The sequence below is a fragment of the Rousettus aegyptiacus genome, unplaced genomic scaffold, assembly GCF_014176215.1.
Source record: "Rousettus aegyptiacus isolate mRouAeg1 unplaced genomic scaffold, mRouAeg1.p scaffold_m13_p_11, whole genome shotgun sequence".
Taxonomy (NCBI): Eukaryota; Metazoa; Chordata; class Mammalia; order Chiroptera; family Pteropodidae; genus Rousettus; species Rousettus aegyptiacus.
Genome location: NW_023416286.1, coordinates 17174677 through 17194691, shown reverse-complemented (window position 1 = coordinate 17194691; position 20015 = coordinate 17174677). Strand labels below are relative to the sequence as shown.

General features: G+C 45.0%; 1 protein-coding gene across 1 annotated transcript in view; it reads right to left on the bottom strand.

Annotated features, from left to right (window-relative positions):
• LOC107509998 (guanylate cyclase soluble subunit beta-2) overlaps positions 1-8492 on the bottom strand; it is a 70696-nt gene extending 62204 nt beyond the window's left edge. Inside the window, exons 1-2 of the mRNA XM_016143069.2 lie at positions 8478-8492; positions 5678-5751 (exon numbers count right to left, since the gene is read on the bottom strand). Coding sequence (XP_015998555.2) covers positions 5678-5751; positions 8478-8480 — 77 coding nt within the window. The 5' untranslated portion in view covers positions 8481-8492. The remainder of the gene's footprint in view (positions 1-5677; positions 5752-8477) is intronic.
• Between the last annotated feature and the right edge of the window lie 11523 nt (positions 8493-20015).

Here is a 20015-nt window from a genome sequence, read left to right as displayed (position 1 = left end):
TAAGAACCCCTGACACAGAGAGAAGCCACATCATGCCGACCACCTCCCTCCTACATGGATTAGTTTGGGCTTCTGGTCATCCATCCATCAACCATTCATTGATTCATCTTCCACTCATATGTATGTAGATCATCCAACCATTCATTCCACCACTATGTGTTTGTTTATACATGGAGAGGACATGCCGATCATCGTGGCTCTATTCATAACCTCTTCTTAGGAATCCTACCCTCCAAAGCCCACCTGATTGGGTTAAGTATGGGTACCTGAAAGAATTTGGATGATCCAATCCTCTGTCTCAGATATCCAGAATTGAGACACAAAGAAACTGAGCCAATCAGATGATGGCAATCTCTAGAAATTAAGAAACTTGCAGAGAGAGTCGGGAAAATAGAGTAAATATGAAGAGAGGCACAGAAATGGACAGAAGCCTACTAAGCTTCCGTTTCCTCTAGGTCTCTCTGGTCTTTCCACAACTGAGCTCTGTGAGTCCCCTGGATCCTTCCACTAACCCCTGTAAACTGTAGACTGTAGTTCACATAGTGAATTGCTGATTCTTACAAACAAAATTCTGGGCTAAGTTCCACAACCAAAGTGCCAGATGCTTCGCCCATGTTAGTCACCTTGATCCTCACAAGCAGATGAGCTGAGCACCATTATTATCCCTATTTACAAGTGAGGACACCAAGGCCCAGAGACCTCAGTAACCCATCGCAGTTAGAATATAATTTTAACTTCCTTCCATCTTCCTATATATACCTATGTATTCTGATCCTTAACCTTCATCTCGTACTGGCCTCTGGCTCATGGTACTCCAGTCACAATGGATTTCCTTCTCAAGTTCACCAAACTCAGTCCCATCTCAGGACCTTTACACTTGCTCTTCTCTCTGCATGGGACACATATACTTCATGACTCAAAGCTATCTCCTTCCTGCCTTTCAGCTCAAACATCATCTTTGCAAAAAGGCCTTTTCTGACCACCTCGGGGAAACTGGCATCTTCTCTCCCCGGTCACTATCAAGTGCTACATTTCACATTGAAATGCACATTTCCAGAGAACAATGCCCTTGTCTGTTCCCTTCACCATTATTCCCAGTGTCAGGAATTCTGTTTGGCATATACTGGGAGCTAAATAAATAACTTATTGGCTAAGTAAACTTGCTCAAGTCAAACAGCTAGTAAATGAGCCAGGGAAAATGTAAAGGTTTAACTGACTCCAGAGGCCTCACTCTTCCTGGTCTATTAGTTGCTTCTCATGGTTACGTCTTGAAAAAGGTTTTAGCCAAGAGGTTATAAAAGAGTGGTTCACATAACGAGAAATCTATAAATTTAGGTTATATGAGAGGGAAATAAGCAATACAGGCAAAAGAAGAGAAACATCAGTTTCTGATTATGTCATATAAAATAAAATTATGTCATAAAATCTGGAGACATATTTTATTTTACCTAATCATTTCTTCTTAAAATTTGTGTAGAAATTGATGTTTCTCTTTTTTAGCTAAAATTCTATTTTTAAAGTATGAGGGAACTTGATATTAAATGTAGCTTGAAGCAAATCTTTTTGCACAGCAAGTAATCTTGTCTTAATTTGTGTTCTATAAATTGAGTTTTCTGCACTATAGTTTTATTAAGAAGTTCTAATATGATGTAATTTTCATAGCTGGTCAAACTTATTAGGTAGGCTGGGCTTTTGGTTTCATTATGCATTTCCAGTGCAATCGCATCAATGTCTACTGCTCTATATACAAACATGTCCCTTGAGAATCAATGAAGCAGAAAATCGGTGCTTCAAGATTAAAGCTGTAAAACCTAGAGACATACTCAAGACATAGCCCGCGTGAGTTCCCTGTTCCTGGACACGTTTCTCTATTTCCTTTTCGCCAATTTCACCCCTCATTCAAATGTCTTTATCGGCTGTGGATTCCGGGGCCTCCTATCTGTTTGGGAATGCTATGAGAACTGCCCCTCCAGGAGCGGGAAGAGAAAATGTACCATTCCTTTCAGTGAGGTTGCACCAAGGAGCCAAAATGGAAAAACCTCTTCCATTTATTCATAGAGAGCTATTTTCCAGGATTTGCAAATATATGTTGAATGTTTCGCTCAGGGTCCTGGTAGCTGGCCATGCTACATCTGTTCTGTAATGCAGGGAGGGCAAGAGGCCTTCTTTTAAAGAGCTCATCTTCCCTGCCTGTTACAGGTAAACTGAACCTTGGTGTTTGACTCCCACTTGTGAATAAGTGCTCAAGTTATTTCCATTTATTTCCAGGTTTTTCCAGAGCTCTGACCTTTTCCCTAGTCAAGATAGACTCTTCTGGGCCACCTACTGAGCTGACACTAAGGTTCAGATGGTACAAGAATCATGAGTCAAAGTGACCAACAAAAGTCCATCCCTCCCTCTCACAGGCTGGTCACTAGCACTTATGGGGGTCCTCCGGCAATGCTGGGTGTCAGGAAAACCAGTCCCCCCCCCAAAAAAAAGCGCAGATGCACCAAAATACACTAATTTTAGGAAGCCCAGTCTCCTCTGGGTGAAGAGGACATCTTAGAGGAGCATTTGCCTCATCAAGATGGAAAACGCAGTTACCTGACCCGCAGCAAAGTGGCGCCTGTTAGTGTCAAATCCAGCCTAACACTGATGTCACACCTTACCGAGGGGGCATCGACATTTACCGAGTACCTACAATGTCTTCTGAGGTAGATTTCCCACTCAATCCTCTCCTCAACCCTAGAAGATAAGCGCATTATTCCTATTTTACCAACGAGGGAACAGAGCTTCAGAGAGGTGAAGCAACCTGCTCAAGAACACACAGTTCTAAGTCGCCGAGCCAGGACTCAAACCCAGTCCAGTGGTATGCACACTCCACTTCCCCTCCCCCTCTCCCCAACTCACCTGGGGACCGGCATCTGGAAAATAAGCAAACGGTGAGCATCACCTTCATAACATAGCTCACACTTGTCCAGTTCTCAACACTGACCAGGCGTTTTTTTTTTCTTCTCCCTAATATCTCATTTAACACTTGCAACAACCCCTATGAGTTTAGCTAATTGTTATCATTATTTTATGATGAAATACCTGGGTCACAGAGTGCTTAAGTAACTTGCCAAGGGTCACACAGACTCTAAGCAACACATCTGGCTTCGACCACAACATTTTAGCCCCATAGTCCCTACTGAAACCAACTAGCTCTTCCTAGGGACTTGCAGCCATATCCAGTGACAAATATCCTGAGAGTACAAATGTCCTATTCCGCAAGTTGGTTTCCACCCACTCCTTCAATGTCCACCCAATGGCCAGTCTGTGCTCACCACCTCTTCCTTCCTCCTCCTCCTCCTCCTCCTCCTCCTCCTCCTCCTCCTTCTCTTCCTCCTTCTCCTCTTCCTCTTCCTCCTCCTAAGATTGACTGCTCACTGGTAAGGGCAGCTGACCCTCTGGCCGGCTGACCTGCTCCTGTGCAGTTTGTGACAGAGCGAATTACCCGTTTCCCATCTGACGTTCCAGGTATATATGTGATGTTTCTACAGATTATAAAACCATCCAGGCAAAAAGGCCCGCTCGACTCTCCAATGCCCTTGTGTTTGTAGCAGTACCAGGCACACCATGGAAGCTCAGTAAGCTCATGCTTAGAGATGCCCTCTCTTAACCCAGACCCTTGGTGTGCGTGGAAATGCATTCCTGTTGCCAGACACGCTTCCCCAGGCAGCGTGGCCCATTTGAAAGAGAAGCCTTTGTAGTCACAGGCTGTGTTGAGCCCCGGCCTTGTGTGTGTGGCACTCGACAAGGCCCTCTCTAGGACTCAGTTTCCTCCTGGGTGAAAGGAGACAGTAACTGCAGTGTTCTCATTGGGTTCTGATAAGATCATATGGAGGGGACCTGGCTCAAAGTAAGTGCTTAGTATAAGACTTTTTTCTTTCCTTTTCTTACTGAGTTTACACTTTACAACATAATAGCCATTAAAAAAAAAAAGTCTCAGAGTCTTCAAATGTTTCTCTCTCCAAAGCAGCTTAGGCGGTTAGAAGAAGAGCACTTTAAGATACTGACATGGCATCCTGACCCTGCTGCCCACTTGCTGTGCCGTCCCAGGCAAGTCACTTACCATCTCAAAGCCTCATTTTTCTCACCTGTAAAATGAGCTCTTGGCTATTTAATCTCTCAAGCACCCATCAGTCCAGGCTTTCTCTGACCATAACTACTCAGCGTTCCTCCTTAAAATATCAGAAAATAAGGATTCTTTGCCACTATGAGGCTAGAGCTCCTATTTCCCACCCAAACTGTGGTGCTCTAAGCAAATTTCCCCAAAACTGCTATGGAAATGGCTCGGGGCAGCCCTTCCCTAGAATCAGGGGCAGGGCACACGCGTGTGAGCAGCTGGCTGCCGTGAAGTGGGCCGAGGGGCTCGGGTTGGAGCACCTGCCCCGCTCCTCCTGGCCGTAGCCTCCTGCTTACAAGTCTCCTATGCTCTCAGCTCTAAACATTTTATTTTGTAAAATGGGGATAAGATAGGGTGAGGGAAAGTTTGCACTAAAAAATTTAAGTTGTTTTTACACTAAAAATATGAAGTCGTGCTTATACTACAAAAGCAATGAAAACAAAAATAAGGAAAATAAATATTTTTTAAAAGTCAGTCATTCATCTTCCTAATTCAATTACTATTAGTTTGATCTCATTTTTCATTTGCAAAATTTATTGAGTAGCTATATAAGTTCGAATCATATTTGGGGGGAGGATTGTTTTGCATATTACATTAAATTGCATATATATGTTGTATTTAGGCGTGTGTGTTTCTGTGGGAATGGATTCTCAAGAAAAAATTCTCAAGATAAGAATCACTACTTCAAAGGACTTCATCATTTTCAAAGTTTTTGGTTCATGTTGAATTGCTTTCCAAAAGGGCTGCGCTAATTTACTATTCCATCAGCAATTATTCATTTTGCTGCATCTTACCCAGAATTAGTTATTATCATCTAAAATTTGTGGAGGTTTTCTAGGTAAAGCAGTGCTTAATGGTTTTTATTTGTATGTCATTGATTAAAGGAGGAAGCTAATTATTTTCCCATTTTTTTCTTATTCCTCTCTCTTCATAGGACCACATGATTTCTGAGATCCTTTCAGCCTCATCCTCTAACATTTTAAGGCTGGCAGCTTCCAAGAAAGCAGATGGATAGCACAAGATTACAGGAATCAGGAGACCAGATGTATATAAGAGTGTGAAGAGTTTACCAGAGGGTGACAGGAAGGAAAAACTCTAATGGTTACCTAAAGAACACCTAAGGAGGGATTCCGGCTGAACTTAAAAGGGATGTTGCCTCTTCTGTGGGATTTTGGCAGCTCCATTTAATGTGCAGTGGAAATAATGCAGTTGCTTTTTCCTCTGGAGTTAAAAAGAGATGGGAATTCACTCATAAAGTAAAAGGTAGATTACTATTCGTATTCACGTGGGGACCATATTTGAAGTCTGGTTTAAGGGACTGGGACTGTTACCTTCCTTAACAGATAGGGTACAGCAGATGTTTCTGTATCTCCTAGGTATGTTTAAGGTTCTTAAATAGATCTCCTTGGTAACAATTAATAGGCTTACTCGAAAGGTTAGTAAAAACCCAGAACCCTAAAAAAAAAAAAAAACTGGAAGCTTACCAGTCATACCAGGAATTCTTCACCTTTCCTTTAATATACTTACTTCAGTTTTTCCCATGTCTCTTCACCAAATTTCTCTATCACAAGAGATTGCAGACAGGTGTTGATAAATCCATACTAGAGCACAAAAGGAGAGGAGAACCATGGATAAAATCATGTTTCATAAAACAAAGCATAGAATCCCCAGTCCGACATCAGAGTGGTCCCTTCTAGGGCAAGTGCAATGACATCCTCTTGGGGAAACAAATTATACCTTGACCCTGTTTCTGGTGAGTTTTCTTGTTTCATATCTGTGCTTATTCTCGACTTAGGGAAAAGTTATTTCTGTAGAGAAAACATATGAGCTAAATTTAAAATCAGATCAGAATTAGAAGTGGTTTATCGTAATCATCTCCGAAACAGGGAATTGTTGGGCTAGAACAAAGAGTTCAAAAACACAACAAGGACAACAGGGGTGCTCGTGTGTGGGCACAAGAATGCCAGTCTCCCGGAGGAGTGTGGAGGAAGACAGTAAAAGTGGAAAGAAATTAAGGCGGGGCGGGGGCAACTATAAAGAGCACTGGGATTAACAGAAGGAATTTCCTGTTAGGATTGCTCATTTATCTGTGACCCGCCTTCTTTCCCTCCTTCAAGACTTAAAAAAATGTGATAGAAAAATGAGAGTCCGTAGATGCCCCTGCTTAGTGCAGGGTGGTGCACCGCCCCCCCCCCCCGCAGGCACCCCACTTTCCTAACCTGGGGGTTGGTAGGCGATGTATCATATTCGAAAGTACCAAGGGAGCTCAGTTTCCAAAAGATACCTTCATAAAGCGAGGGGTCCTTCTATCTCACTATCATCAGGTTCAACGTCTGTAAGTTCAGATCTTCATTTATGGGGTTTCGTAAAGGGAAAGGGGCCAACGCCAACAGGAAGGAGAGGGATCTTAGCTCCACAGCTCCGTCCCGGGAGCGGAGTGTGCCCCCTTCGGCTGTTTCCAGTTCCCGGTACTGGAAGTAGGTCTCCCCGCTTCTTCCATCTTTTCTTGGCTCTACCTTTCCCCAGGTGTGAGCCAGTTATAAGCCCACATCCTGGGCAGAGAGGCACAGCACTCTCTAGAACTGTCTAGAACTCCCTAGAAGTGTTTAGCCCCAATGTGTCCTCACCACAGGATTGTTATGTTAAAATGTCATACGCACTTTCTTTCTTTCTCTATCTATCTATCACACATGTATTCAATACTTACACACACACACACACACACACATACACGCACACACATATGGGCCTGTATGTGTATATATCTACATATGTATTATTTTTACATATAAATTGTTTCCCTCTCCTTTGTTAAATTACAAGCTTCTCAGAATCAGAAAGTAAGTGTAATTCATCTATATTTTAACTAAAGAGCCGGGACAGCACCTGGGACACAGCCGGTATTTAATAATACCTATCGAATAAAAAAGTACTAAACTGAAGCCTTGCGTCTGAATTCATGAAAATCTTTAAATACCTCCAGGCATTTAAAACCAGCCCAATGTTAACATAGATATCAATTGTTTCTCCTCACTATCTTTGCAAAAGAGCACCAGCTCAGGGGTAAGCACACGGCCCCTGCCTAAGCCCGGAGTGCTGGTGATGTCCTCCTAACGTGTGATGGAGGAAACTGAGGCACGGGGGAATCAGCAGTCTGCTGCTGGCTTACAGCTACGTGGGATAGTGTTCCTCAGTCTGATGAGTTTTGAGTCAGAGAGACATGTGACAGTACGTGGCCTTTGGTGTTTGGCAGCTCGTGAAGCCAGCGGCACAGCGAAACTTTCGGGAGCCCTAAGCACATGGGTCAGAGGGCAGCCCCCTCTCCTCTGCTGATTGTAAATACGCCCTTCTCCTGGGCTCTGAAATCAGGGGACTTTCTCTGGCCCTGGAGAGAGCAAAAAGGAGGCCACCGACAGGCTGGTCCATGTAATTTGTGCAGTGTATGGCACAGGCCTTTTGTAAGTGCTTCTCACACAACAGGCCACAGGGGTTCTGGGTAAGACAGACTCATCGCATTTGAGGGCCTAGTTGGAGGGGACAAGAATGACAAACAGTTCCCAAGTTCTACAACACTCAGGAACTAGCACCGTTAAACTAGTCAGATCATCAGGAGGGTAGGGACTCACACTGGCTGGCGGCACCCAAATCTTAGGGGAGCTGTGACATCCCTGGAAAAAAATCAGTGTTCAAAGAAGCAATTTTTTTTTAAGTCCAAAAATGTTAAGGCTTACCTAAATCTTTCTCCTATAAAGATGACTCTGCACATTCTATACCCAATCCTACTTAATTGTGCCTGCCACCATTGGCTGGGGGATGTAATACAGCTGCAGCGAGTCCAGAGCGGGGTGTGACTTAGAGGAAGTATCTTGGGCTCTGGAGCTAGACAGGTTGCTGTCTGTGCCCTAGAGCTGTGTGGCTTCGGGTAAATTACCTAACCTCTTGGAGCCCTGTCTGCTCATGAGCTAACCTGGAAATAATAGTGCTTATTCTTTTTGAGGACTGTTGTTGGGCTTATAGAATAATGGTGCTGGAGTCAGCCCGTGCGGGTCGATGGCTGATCTCACACCTCTCCATCTGTTTGACCCTGGCCCTTCACCAAATCTCATTTGTCTTCAGTTGCTTCATCTGGAACTTGGGAATGAGAGGTCACTTCCTCACAGGATTGTAGTAAAGATTCAGTGAGATCATAGGTATGAGGCACTTGGCACATTACAAGTGCTCAGGAAATGACAGCCATTCTTAGATCATATGGATTTTGATATTAATAGGGCCACAACAGACGGGAGCTGAGGGGAAGTCGGGACAGAGGCTGCTGAGAGCTGCTTACCATGTTGCCGCAGCAGCTGTCTCAGGCCCAGGCAATCCTGGAGGCGCCCCGAGCTACCGACCGACCGTCCTGTTAGCCCCCAGCCGTGCAGAAGAATCCCCAGCGTCTCCCGAAGCCTGTCTTGTAGAGGTTCAGGCGGCCCACAGAGAAATCAGGAGCTCATCGCTGGCCTCCAGCCAAGGAACCAACTGCTGGCCCTTCACCGCCGAGGGAGTAAAAAGTAAGGCTGCCCCGCTGGTGAGCGTGTGGGACCTGCAGCCGGGCTCCCCAGGGTGCACAGACATCGCCAATGCTAAACCCTGGGCAGAGGAGGGGGGCCCAGGCAGAAACCCAAACTTTTCCCTAAGGCGCCAACGGAACAGCGGCACCGTTCTGCCGGCACAGAGCCTCTGGGCCTGGAGTCCATTTCACAGAGACCCAGAGAGCAGCGGGGGAGGCGGCCCTCTCGTTGGCCACCCTCCCGTGGGAGAGGGCTAGGAGGACAAGCCCATCCTGACCATGCAGGGCCTTGGGCTTGTGATTACTTCCCACTTATCTTGCTACAAATTCAGAAACTCTTTGCTCCCTCTGCCACTTAGTTCCTCTTCGGAGAGGCTGGCGTCTGACTTTCCATGAAGCATTCTTCACTGGATTGGCTTAAGTGGGAGGCCAGGATTTCTGAAACCTGGAGAGTTATTTGTCCTTTCATTTAGCATTTCACTGTTGGTCATCTACCTGTGCGATGGCACCATGACGAGCTTGGGGAAGTGTGGAGGTGGAGGGTACCATCTGTGCTCCCAGGTGACAGCACTCCTCACGCTGAACTTGACTTCAAGGATTCCCCTGGGGCCCCGCTGGAAGACTGCCTTATAGATGAGATTTCTTATTGAGAGGCCCAAAGTTCTTTAATTAAGCCTGCTTGGTTGTGGTCCAGGAACGGCCTGCCTTAACCAGACTTGACTCTATAAAGTTATAACGTGAAATTCCCTGGTGCCTTAAAGTCACGTCTTCCTCCCCATCACTGCTCCGTTTCAGGCTCAGATAGGCTGTTTTCTAGAGGTCTGGATTCTGAGCAGTGTGATCAGAGGCGAGAAACCCAGCCACCGACCAGGCCCAACGAATGTTGTCTACAGCAATTCCAATAAACATGATTGCTTTGGTTTAGAAACAAGAGTAAAAAGAAATAAATACGACAAAATCAAGGGGTTAGGGGAGCCCGCCAGGCTCAGCGCCCTGCAGAGCTATAGTACAGCCCTATGAATGTGGCTCACGGTCAAGACAGCACCCCATGAACCCAATGATGCCAGAGATGGAGGTGGTCCCCTGAAAGGAATGCCCTCCTTACAGTCCAAAGCATCTTTATCTTTGCACCCCCAACACCCAACACATACCGTAAAACTCAGACAATCTGAATCAAAATCCACCTCCTCCCTTCCCAACGGGCCCTCCCGCCCCTTGGGCTCCCTCTCCGCTCTCGCGCCCGCTCCTTCTGCGGCTCCCTGAGAAAGCTCTCCTTGTCTCTCCGTTCATCGCTCGTCGTTCGTCGCTCATCGAGCTCCTCTGGCTCCTCCCAGCCGTGCGCTCCTGTCACGCGTGCGCTAGCCCCGCGTGGAGAGCCCACACAAAACTCAGAGACACTGGTTAAGCCCCCTCTTCTTCCTTGCCGAAATGGAAGCTTTGCTTATTCTCAAAAGCTGGCCATTCTGTGCACTGTCTCTCTGTGGAAGGAACATGTGGTCAGGAGAAGGAAAAAAAGGCTCCGGGATAGGTGATTTCCATAATTATGCTTCCCAAGCCGTTGCCGCCATGCAGCTGACAGTCTTCTTTCTCCTCCCCTGCCAAGCGGGCCTGCCCTGGCTCTCCGACGAGCCCCCCCGCTCCCGCCCCCGCCACTCCCCAGCCCCCAGCCCTGCTTTTTCAGACACACCAGTATGCTCACATTTCACAATAAGTAAATGGTTAAAAAAAAAAAAAAATCCCCATTTTCTTTCTCATGTGGCAGATGGCAGGTCTCAGGAACTTGGTGGAAATTAGGCTTTCTGATTCCCTAATAAATTTCAGCATCTCACACAAAAAGCACCAGCTCATTTCGATTCTGATGTTAAGTACCATATGGCATATCATTCGTGGGCTGTGGCAGCTTCATCCCCAGGATAACAAGGAGGGGGATCTTTCCTAGAACAACAAGATTGGGCTGATATGGACCAATTGGATTCCTTGGTGAATACCATTTGATAACATTGTATATGACAATAGAGCAATTATCCCTTTTTTACGGTATGTGTTAATTTTCGCTGCCAGTTTTCCTAATTACAACTGCCACCCAAAGGACTACTTTTTGTAAATACTCTGTAAACAGTTGAAAAGACACAGCAGTGCATGCTTGAGGAAAAATGTCCCTGGATTTTGACACTTGGAAACTGGCTGACGTTTCATGTTCGTCAACTGCATAGCCAGCCTTGTGAGGAGCTTGCAGTGTATGGAAAGTCGCTTCTCTCTTCCACCACACAAGGGCCTTCCCGCCAAGCTGTGAGCGTCGTTCTAAGGTAATCTGATCTTCAGTGCGCCGTTCCATGCACTGTGACAAATGTCTACACCTGTGTAACCCACTCCTGAATAAAGCGGTGGAACATCTCCATCACAGAAAGTTCCAGAAAGTTCCCGGGGGCTCCTCCTGCCGTCCCTCCGTCCCAACCACCGCCGTTCTCTACAGATCGGTCTTGCCTGCTCTTCAGCTTCACATACGTCAAATCATTCAGTATGTTCTCTTCTGAGTCCGGCTTCTTAACTTTTAACCCATGTTTGTTGCATTGAAGAGTTCAGTCCTCATTCCTCAAATTAGACACAGCGCTGTAAACACATGGCCTCACTTGATACACATCCTATGACACCGAATGGTCCTAAAGACACCTCTCACCTCCTGTGGTCTAGTTCTGATGTACACTAAGAAACACAAACCTTTTCTCTTTCGTCTGAAAAGGGGGGAAAGGGAAATAGCATAGGGAGGTGACTAGAGTAAATCTCTATAGTTTGAGCAAAGAAATGAGAGGGAGAGTGTAAGGAAAGAGGACCTGGAAAGAAAATTTTCTCAAATGAAGTATAACCACCACGTAACTTTTTTTTTTTCTTTTATACAATTCTCGGTGGGGACGCCTAGAGCCAAATTGTCACTCCCAGTCTCAGGCTTCCTGGCTCCCCAGCTGTGACAGCTCCTACCAGGGCCTGCAGGATGCCGTGATGGGATGTGGCCAAGCTGTGGAGTTCCCGGAGGCCCTTTTGGTCAAAAATATCCCCCACCTGGGCCTGCCAGGTGCCTATTCTCATTGGTTTGGCTATATCTTTGAAAACGTCTACCAAAATGAAAATAGAATCTACTCCTTTGGGTAATGCGATTAGCTAGTATTCTAGAGGGACTGGGACATGGAAGAAATCAGCTTTGATGTGCATGCATCAGAGAGACTGAGAAGGATAAACTTCAATATCAGTGCAAGGCATAGAGCGCTCTCGGAGAGGCAAGTTCTGCATGCAAGAGAAAGAAATGGGAGGCCCTGGATGCTGCGGGAACGGGGATTAAAGTGAGTTCGACTTTACTCACAGCACAGATGACACTGGTTTGGACTTGATTTTCTCCCTTGACGAGACTAACGTCTCACTGAAGGATGAGGTAGAGATGACTTGGAAAAGCTGCGATAGAGAGCCAAATTTCTTTCAGGCATATTTCCATACTTGGAACTTTAGCACACGGAAACAAGAGTCACCTACCCATAAGAATAGTCATGAAAAAATTTTCCAGAAGACAAAGCAATTTATTTTCTAAATGTTCATAGCGAGTGCTTGCTGTAGGCTAGCTGAGGTCACAGCTCACTTCTAATCAAGCCTCACTACGTGCTGGGCACAAGGCACTGTAAAATGAAGCACATAAACTTGCCGCTCACACAGGCCAAATGCCATTGAATACCGGCAATTTCACTCGATTCAACTTAACATTAATTAGCCCTTACCACAATCCTATAAAGTAGGTGCTATTATCATTAATCCCCTCTAAAGGTAACAAATCGAGGTCAGAGAAGTTAAGGAGTTTTCTTGAGGCTCCAAGATTAATTCGCGTCGGAGCTGGTATTCAAACTCAGACCTATGTCCTATATGGCCTCCAATAAAAGAATGAAAACAGTGGGTAACGACCCCCTTTTTCCAGAAGAACCTGAGACCTCTCTTGAGTCAGGCGGTAACTTCAGAAAAACCTCTTTCCGGGAAAATCAAAGCTCTGGCTCACGTGGGCCACCTTTTTTTCATCTGCCACACAAGTAGATGATGTCTAATTCTGCACGTGGAGTTGGTGCAATGTTTTGGAAAAGCCCCGAAAAATGGGCTCTGAATGTGAAACTCTGGGTCCTTGGATTTCCAACCAGAGCCTTCCCCTTTGGACTGGTGAAACCAGCAAGACCCGAGGCTTGTCCTCAGTTATCAAAACCAGCTCCGTTCCACCATCTCTAACAGCCCCACGCTCTGTGGCACCGGTATCTGTGTCCTCCTAAACAAGGGCATGCCTCTTTCTCTTTCTGTTTGAATTTCAAACCCTGAGCGATAAAACGAGGACCAGAGGAATTGCTAGGCTTGAAGCGCCACCGTGTGGCCAAATGGCCACATACCAACTGGCGGCTGCGTAATTAATTCCTCCACCAGAACCGAGGCTCACAAATTCTGACCGGGCGATGGAGGCTCAGACAAAGGAACTCTGGTTCCAGTTCTTGCTCTAAGATTAGTAACCGCGGTCAGGATTAATCATGAAAAAGTCATTCGTCGTCCCCAAATGACAGTTCCCCTCAGTATAAAATGGAGTTATGACTTTGGGGGGGGGGGGCAAGGTCAAGGTGGGTGTTCAGTCCAAGAACTGCAAAGTGAATATACATTTGCCTCTGCACCATTACATAGAGAAATAAGTAGTTAACAGTGGCTATAGCACTCCCGTTATCGCCTTCTGAAGACCAAATTCGGCAGCCTTCAAATCTAACCTAATCTATACTTCCATTTAATTTCTGGAAAGGCTGTCAATAACTCATGTGATCTAGGGACCATATCACATGTAGAGGAGGCATGATGGTAAAAGATTGCCACATCGTAATCAACAGACCATAACTTACATATTGATGTCTTTCCAGAACTCCAAATAATATTGATTGCAACATTTATTGCGTGCTCGCCGTGTTCCAGACACTGTGCTAAGTACAAGCATTATTATGTTAGATGCTCATAACACCCCATGAAGTAGACACTCCTGCTGTGCCATTTTACAATCAAGAATCTGAGGCTGAGAATCACAACCAAGGCCCTCCAGAAGAGGATGGAGGAGCTGAGATTCCAGCCAGACCCCTGTCTGTGGAACTCGCTCTTAACCTTAGTTGGTTCAGTGCTGTCTTCTTGCAGTTTTTTCAGAAGGTGACACATTTTCCAATTATGTCCAGAACATCTTAGAATTTCTCTTTACAGCTATTTTTGACTATTCTAGGTGATGGCAAATCATCATCCTTTCTCATGACAACAGTTAACACTTACAATGGACCAGGTACTTTAGCTGTTTAGTAGATATAAATCATTTAACCCTCACCTGTATAACACTGCAAGTTAAAAACTATTATTATCATGCTTAATTCACATTTGGGAAACATGAGGCGTAAATAGCCTAAGTCACACGTGCACGTTGACTCACCTGGGGCTTCAGGGTCCACGGAGGGCGGCCAGGTGCTGGTGAGTTGTCATTGGATGAGCTGACACAAGGGGCAGGAACCCACCCAACCCAGTACAGGCCATAGGTCACTCATGGGAAGGGGTGACTAAGTCATGGTGGCTGCTGCGGGGTCCCCGAGGGCCTGGTGCATTATATTTAGCTGCCTTCCAGGACGGCTCGAGATTTAGAAACAGCCAAAAGTGATCTGGAGCTGAGTCTCATGGGCGCAGTCAGTGAGCATTCTAGACGGAGACAATACCATTCCGAACCAAAATCAAGACTGCTTTCCTCACCTGGCTTTGACCAGAATGGCCTGCAGGCCCTGAAACCCCCCCCCCCCCCACACACACACACACTGCCCCACTGCTTATGCTCTGTCTCCCCAACCTTGGAGCCTTTGCTCCCCCTCATTAGCCTTTGGCTGCTCATGGTGCATGTGCTCCTTCCGTTCCTGGCCTCCACACGTCAGCATGCTCCAGGGGCCCCGTCCTGCACCGCGCTGCCCTCAGAGCTCCACTCAGTACCCGGTGACCACATCTCCCCACGGCCTCCAATTCCAGCCGGACACTGCAAGCGTCCAGTTTTACAACTCTAGATTCAAGATGAGCTCTACACGCAGGTGTCTCATTTCCCACTTGGAAATCTACAGAAAACTCTAAATTAGTATATAAAAAGCAGAACTTTTGATTTTTCTCCCCCCAAAAACAACCCACTACCACCACCACCAACAAAAAACCCCCTGCTAGCCAGCCCCTCTCTTGTCCGGCTTAATAAATGGTACCTCCGGTCACTAGTTCCTCATGTCGCCAAACCCCATATCTCCATGTCTAAGTCGCAGCAAGCCTAAACACCTGTAAGTCTTACTGCAGTTTGTCCCAAACCCAGCCATCTCAAGCCACCCACTCCTCCCACCCAGGCCCTAGCCGCTGCACCTGGTCTGGACACTGCCAAGCCACCGATCGGTTCTCCCAGTTTTCCCTTTGACCCTACAGTTGAATCCCCACCCAGGCGCCAGAATCATCTTTTAGAACGTAAGTCAGACTATGTTATTCTCTTGCCCAGGACCCTCCAAGGACCTTTCGGCGTCCCACAGTCCCCCGGTGCTGTCCTGACTCAGGGCTTCACATCGGCTCCTTCCTTCGCTTGGCCATTTCTTCCTCTAGTCTCACTTAATCCCTCACTCGCAGGCCTCTGTCCAAGCATCACCTCCTCTGAGAGGTTTTCCCTGACTAGAAGCCCACCTCCTACCTCTCCACTCTCTAGCCCTTTCTCTATTTTACATCACCTGGCATTTTATTATATTCAAATATATATGCATATAATGTGCGATCGCTTATTGCCTATACATCTCTTCCTCTAAACTTATAAGCTCCTACGGCAACATCTTGTCTTGCTCTACTCTCAGGGCCTGGAAGAGTTCAGGGCAAATGTGGGTGCTCAATAATGCCATAGGGATAACTTAATGACATCTTTCAATTCCCTCAAATGTGCCTTAGGTCCTTTGCCCATGACTGCCTCAGCCTGCCTCTCTTTCCGCAGCCCTCCTCCCTTTACATTTTGATGCCTCCTCTTCCCCTACAAATCTTAGCTCATTGTCTCTTCTTTCATTCATGCAATCTGTCAATCAATGACTCAGTCAACAACAGTTGTTGGTGTAGACACTGTACTAGCACTGGGGATAGAGAGCGAACAGCACAGACCACGCTACTGCTCTTGTGGAGCTCACACTCTAATGGGTGCATAGACGTGTGTGAGAGGGTGAGTGCGTGGGGATATGGGTATGTGTGTGTGAGTCTCTGAGTATGTGAGCGTTTATGTGTGTAATCATGTGTGAGCTCATGGTAAACACAGTCTAGCCAACTTAAAGCGTGGTAGAGGTAGCAGTAATGATTGAGATAAGGTGGTCAGGAAAGGCCATTCTGAAGAGGTGACACTGAGTAGTTGAGTGTGACAAATGAAGCAATGTCCTCCCTGGGCCACCCTGCCCTGAGCTCAGACCCCCTCACGCAAATTCCCCATGACACCACGGGCCCCCCTTACAGCACTCACCACAATTTGGATTCACACGTATTGCTATAATCCTTTTTTAAAAAATTTTATTTAATATAGTTGACATACAATATTATATTAATTTTAGGTGTACAACACAGTGATTAGACATTTATATAATTTATGAAGAGATTATCCCAATAAATCTAGTACCCAGTTGACTCTATATATAGTTATTACAATACTACTGACTATATCCCCCATGCTATACTCTACATCCTCATGACTTTTTTGTAACTACCAATTTGTTCTTCTTGATCCCCTCCCCACTTCACACATTCCCCATGCCCCCAATTTGACAACCATCAAAAAGCTCTTATGAATATGAGATTTTTTCTGCTGTTTGTCCTTCTCTGACTCACTCCACTCAGCACAATACCCTCTGGGTCCATCCACGTTGTTGCAGATGGCAGGATTTTATTCTTTTTATGGCTAAGTAATACTCCATTGTGTATATTTACCATCACTTCTTTATCTATTCATCTATTGATGGACACCCAGGAGGACTCCATATCTTTGTTATTGTAAATAATGCTGCAATCAACATTTAGATGTATACATCTTTTTTAATTAGTGTTTTTGGTTTCTTTGGATAAGTACTGAGAAGTGGAATTACTGGGTCCTTCTTTGCTCTTGGCATAGCCGTTGTTTTAAAGTCTATTTTTGTCTGGTATAAGTATTGCTACTCAGCTTTTTGTTTGTTTTTTGTTTGTTTGTTTCTCTTTCCATGCAACATCTCCATCCTTTTACTTGTAGTCTGTGTGCGTCTTTCGATCTAAAGTGAGTCTCTTGCAGGTAGCATATGTAAGGGTCTTGTTTTCTTAACCATTTAGCCACCTTATTGTTTGATTGGAGCATTTACTCCATTTACATTTAAAGTAATTGTTGCTAGATATGTAGTTATTGTCATTTTATTATTCATATTTTTTAACCTTTATTTCTTTTTCCTCCCTCTTTTTAAAGAAGTCCCTCCCACATTTCCTGTAATACTGGTTTGGTATTGATGAACTCCTTTAGCTTTTTCTTGTCTTGTGGGATGCTCTTTATCTGTCCTTGGATTCCGAATGATACCTTTGCTAGGTAGTGGAATCTTGGTTGTAGGTCATTGCTTTTCATCCCTTTGAATATTTTCTGCTAATCCCTTCTGTCCTGCAAGTTTCTGTTGAGAAATCGATTGACAGTCTTATAGGAGCAAACTTGTAGGTAACTAATTGCTTTTCTCCTTCTGCTTTTAAGATTCTCTCTTTGTCTTTAACCTCTGACATTTTAATTATGATGTGTCTTGTGGGCCTCTTTGGGTTCATCTTGTTTGAGACTCCATGAGCTTCCTGGACTAGTATGTCTATTTCCTTCGCTAGGTTAGGGAAGTTTTCTGGTATTATTTCTTCAAATAGGTTTTCAATTCCTTGTTCTCTTCTCCTTCTGGTATCTCTATGACGAGAATGTCATTGCATTTGATGTTGTCCCAGAGGCCCCTTAAACTATCTTCATTTTATTTTCTTGTTGCTGTTCTGATTGGGCATTTTCTGCTACCTTATCTTCTAAATCATTGATTCAATCTTCTGCTTCATCTAATCTGTTGTTAATCCTTCCTAAGGTATTCTTCATTTCAGTTTGTATAATCCTTTGATTAGTGTCTTTCTCTCCTACCAGACTGAAAGCTCTTTAAGACTCTTTATATTATATCTCCAGATATTCTTTGTCAAATGACAAATAAAGGAATAAACAAACATGGGTAATTCCCTGAAGAGAACTTCCAGGGGTTTTTGGCATCCTCTGTGGCCCTTATGGTCAATCAATGAGACCACATGAACTGATTTACGAAGCGTGTCTGCCAAAATCCTCTCCTTGCCACCACCAAAGACTTTCTGCCCCTTTCAAGAAGAGCTGCCCAGACCCCCCAGATGGGGCTCCTGGGTACCCCGTGTTTGATCTCTCCAGCTCAAGACCAGATAACACTCTATTTTTGATCCCCACTCATCAACTTTATACTCCTCTTTTGATTTCCCCCAAACTATACAATCCAGCTTTCCATGGCTGCTCAATAAAAATCCTGCCTTTCAGTCAAGGACACCCCCTTGCTGTCCACTACCATTCCTTTGATCGCCCTGATGACTGTCCTTTAGTATGCTGTCCCCCATCATGGAATACCAACCTTCAGCAATCCTCTACTCAAGTCTAAATCTATCTTTCAGTGCTCCACCTCTGCCATGAAGTTCTTCCCTGACACCACGAGCTAAATGTGCGCTCTCCCTTCACAGAACACCTTTTTAGGTAGACAGAGGTGCTCAGTGAAGCAGTAGGCACCCAGCACTGTCAATCTATGTTCATCCTGTCTTCTCCCTTTTAGATTGCCAATTGCCAATGGGCCAAAGTATGTCTTATATTATTTTTCTTGGCACATGCTTGCTTAGTAAAGACTCAATGGCTTGATGAAAGGAAAACATCTCTTTTGACCAGCAGCAATCTTTATGTAGAACTGCTGTTCATTCCTCACCCTTTCAGGGTCAAAGTGCAATGTTTTCCCACTGGGAATTCTCTATAATTAAAAAGTCTTTCTGAAGCAGAAACCTGTCAGACAAGACAGAATTTCACTTTAACAAAATTACAGGGCAGCAGCTAGAAACAAAGGAATTTGGAAATGACAGCTAAATCAGGATATCAGGCTATTATAATTAAGATAAAAAGGAAATTGGGCTGGGTTGATAAGAATAGCTAGAGTGTTTTGAGATACCTATGTGTAGTAGGCTGAATTATAGACTACCAAAAAGGTCCACACTGTAAACCCCTGAACCTGTGAATATTATCTTACATGGCAAAAAGTCCTTTGCAGATTTGATGAAATTAGGGAGGTTGAGATGGGGAGATTATCCTGGATTATCCAGGTGAGACTGTCGTAATCACAAAGGTCCTTATAAGAGGAAGGCAAGAAATCGGAGTGAATAGTTGGAGATATGACAACAGAAGCAAAACATTGGGATGACACAAGGAAGGAGTCACAAGCCAAGGAATGCAGGCAGCTTCTGGAAGCTGGAAAAGGCAAGGAAACGCCTTCTCCCCTCAAAGCCTCCAGAAGAAGCCAACTCTGCCCACACCTTGACTTAATTTAGTGAGACTGATTTTGGTTCTTTTGACCTCCAGACTGCAAAAGAATACAATTATGATGTATTAAGCCCCTTAATTTGTGATAATTGATTACAGCAGCAAGAGGAAACTAATCCACCATGAAAAGGCCATCAGTGAGGAAGGGAAGACAGTCTCCTGTTAGAACCACTGTAGGATATGTGTCTAAAAGTAGGTATAAGAAAGCTCTGTCCTAGTAACCATGTTCTTAGTTGCCTAGCAACCAGGAAAAGGATCAGTATGCACAGTTCAAACTAAAGGCTTCCATGTATCTTTTTCCATGAAGGAGAAGACATTTTGCGGTGGAGCTAGATACCAAGGGCTAAAGAACAAGCTAGGTGACAGGGACTCACATCCTCTTCTTAGACATTCTGTCTAAGAATATGTAGATTTTCATATACCAAAACTGAGACAGTCCTGGGTGCCACCAACATGGTGTCCCAAGGACAAGCTGATTGATTAACTGGTCATTTCAAGGGGGACAAGAATCAATCAAATTAGCTCTTTCACTTAACTGGCTTTTATTTACCTCAAAACCCCAGCAGACACCATCTCAGGATTCCCCTGGCAGGGTCTATATCCTGGGGTTTATCACCAATTTCAAAGGTCTAAAATCATCCAAATGACAAGACAGCCTTATGTTTCTGAATTATGGAATTTTT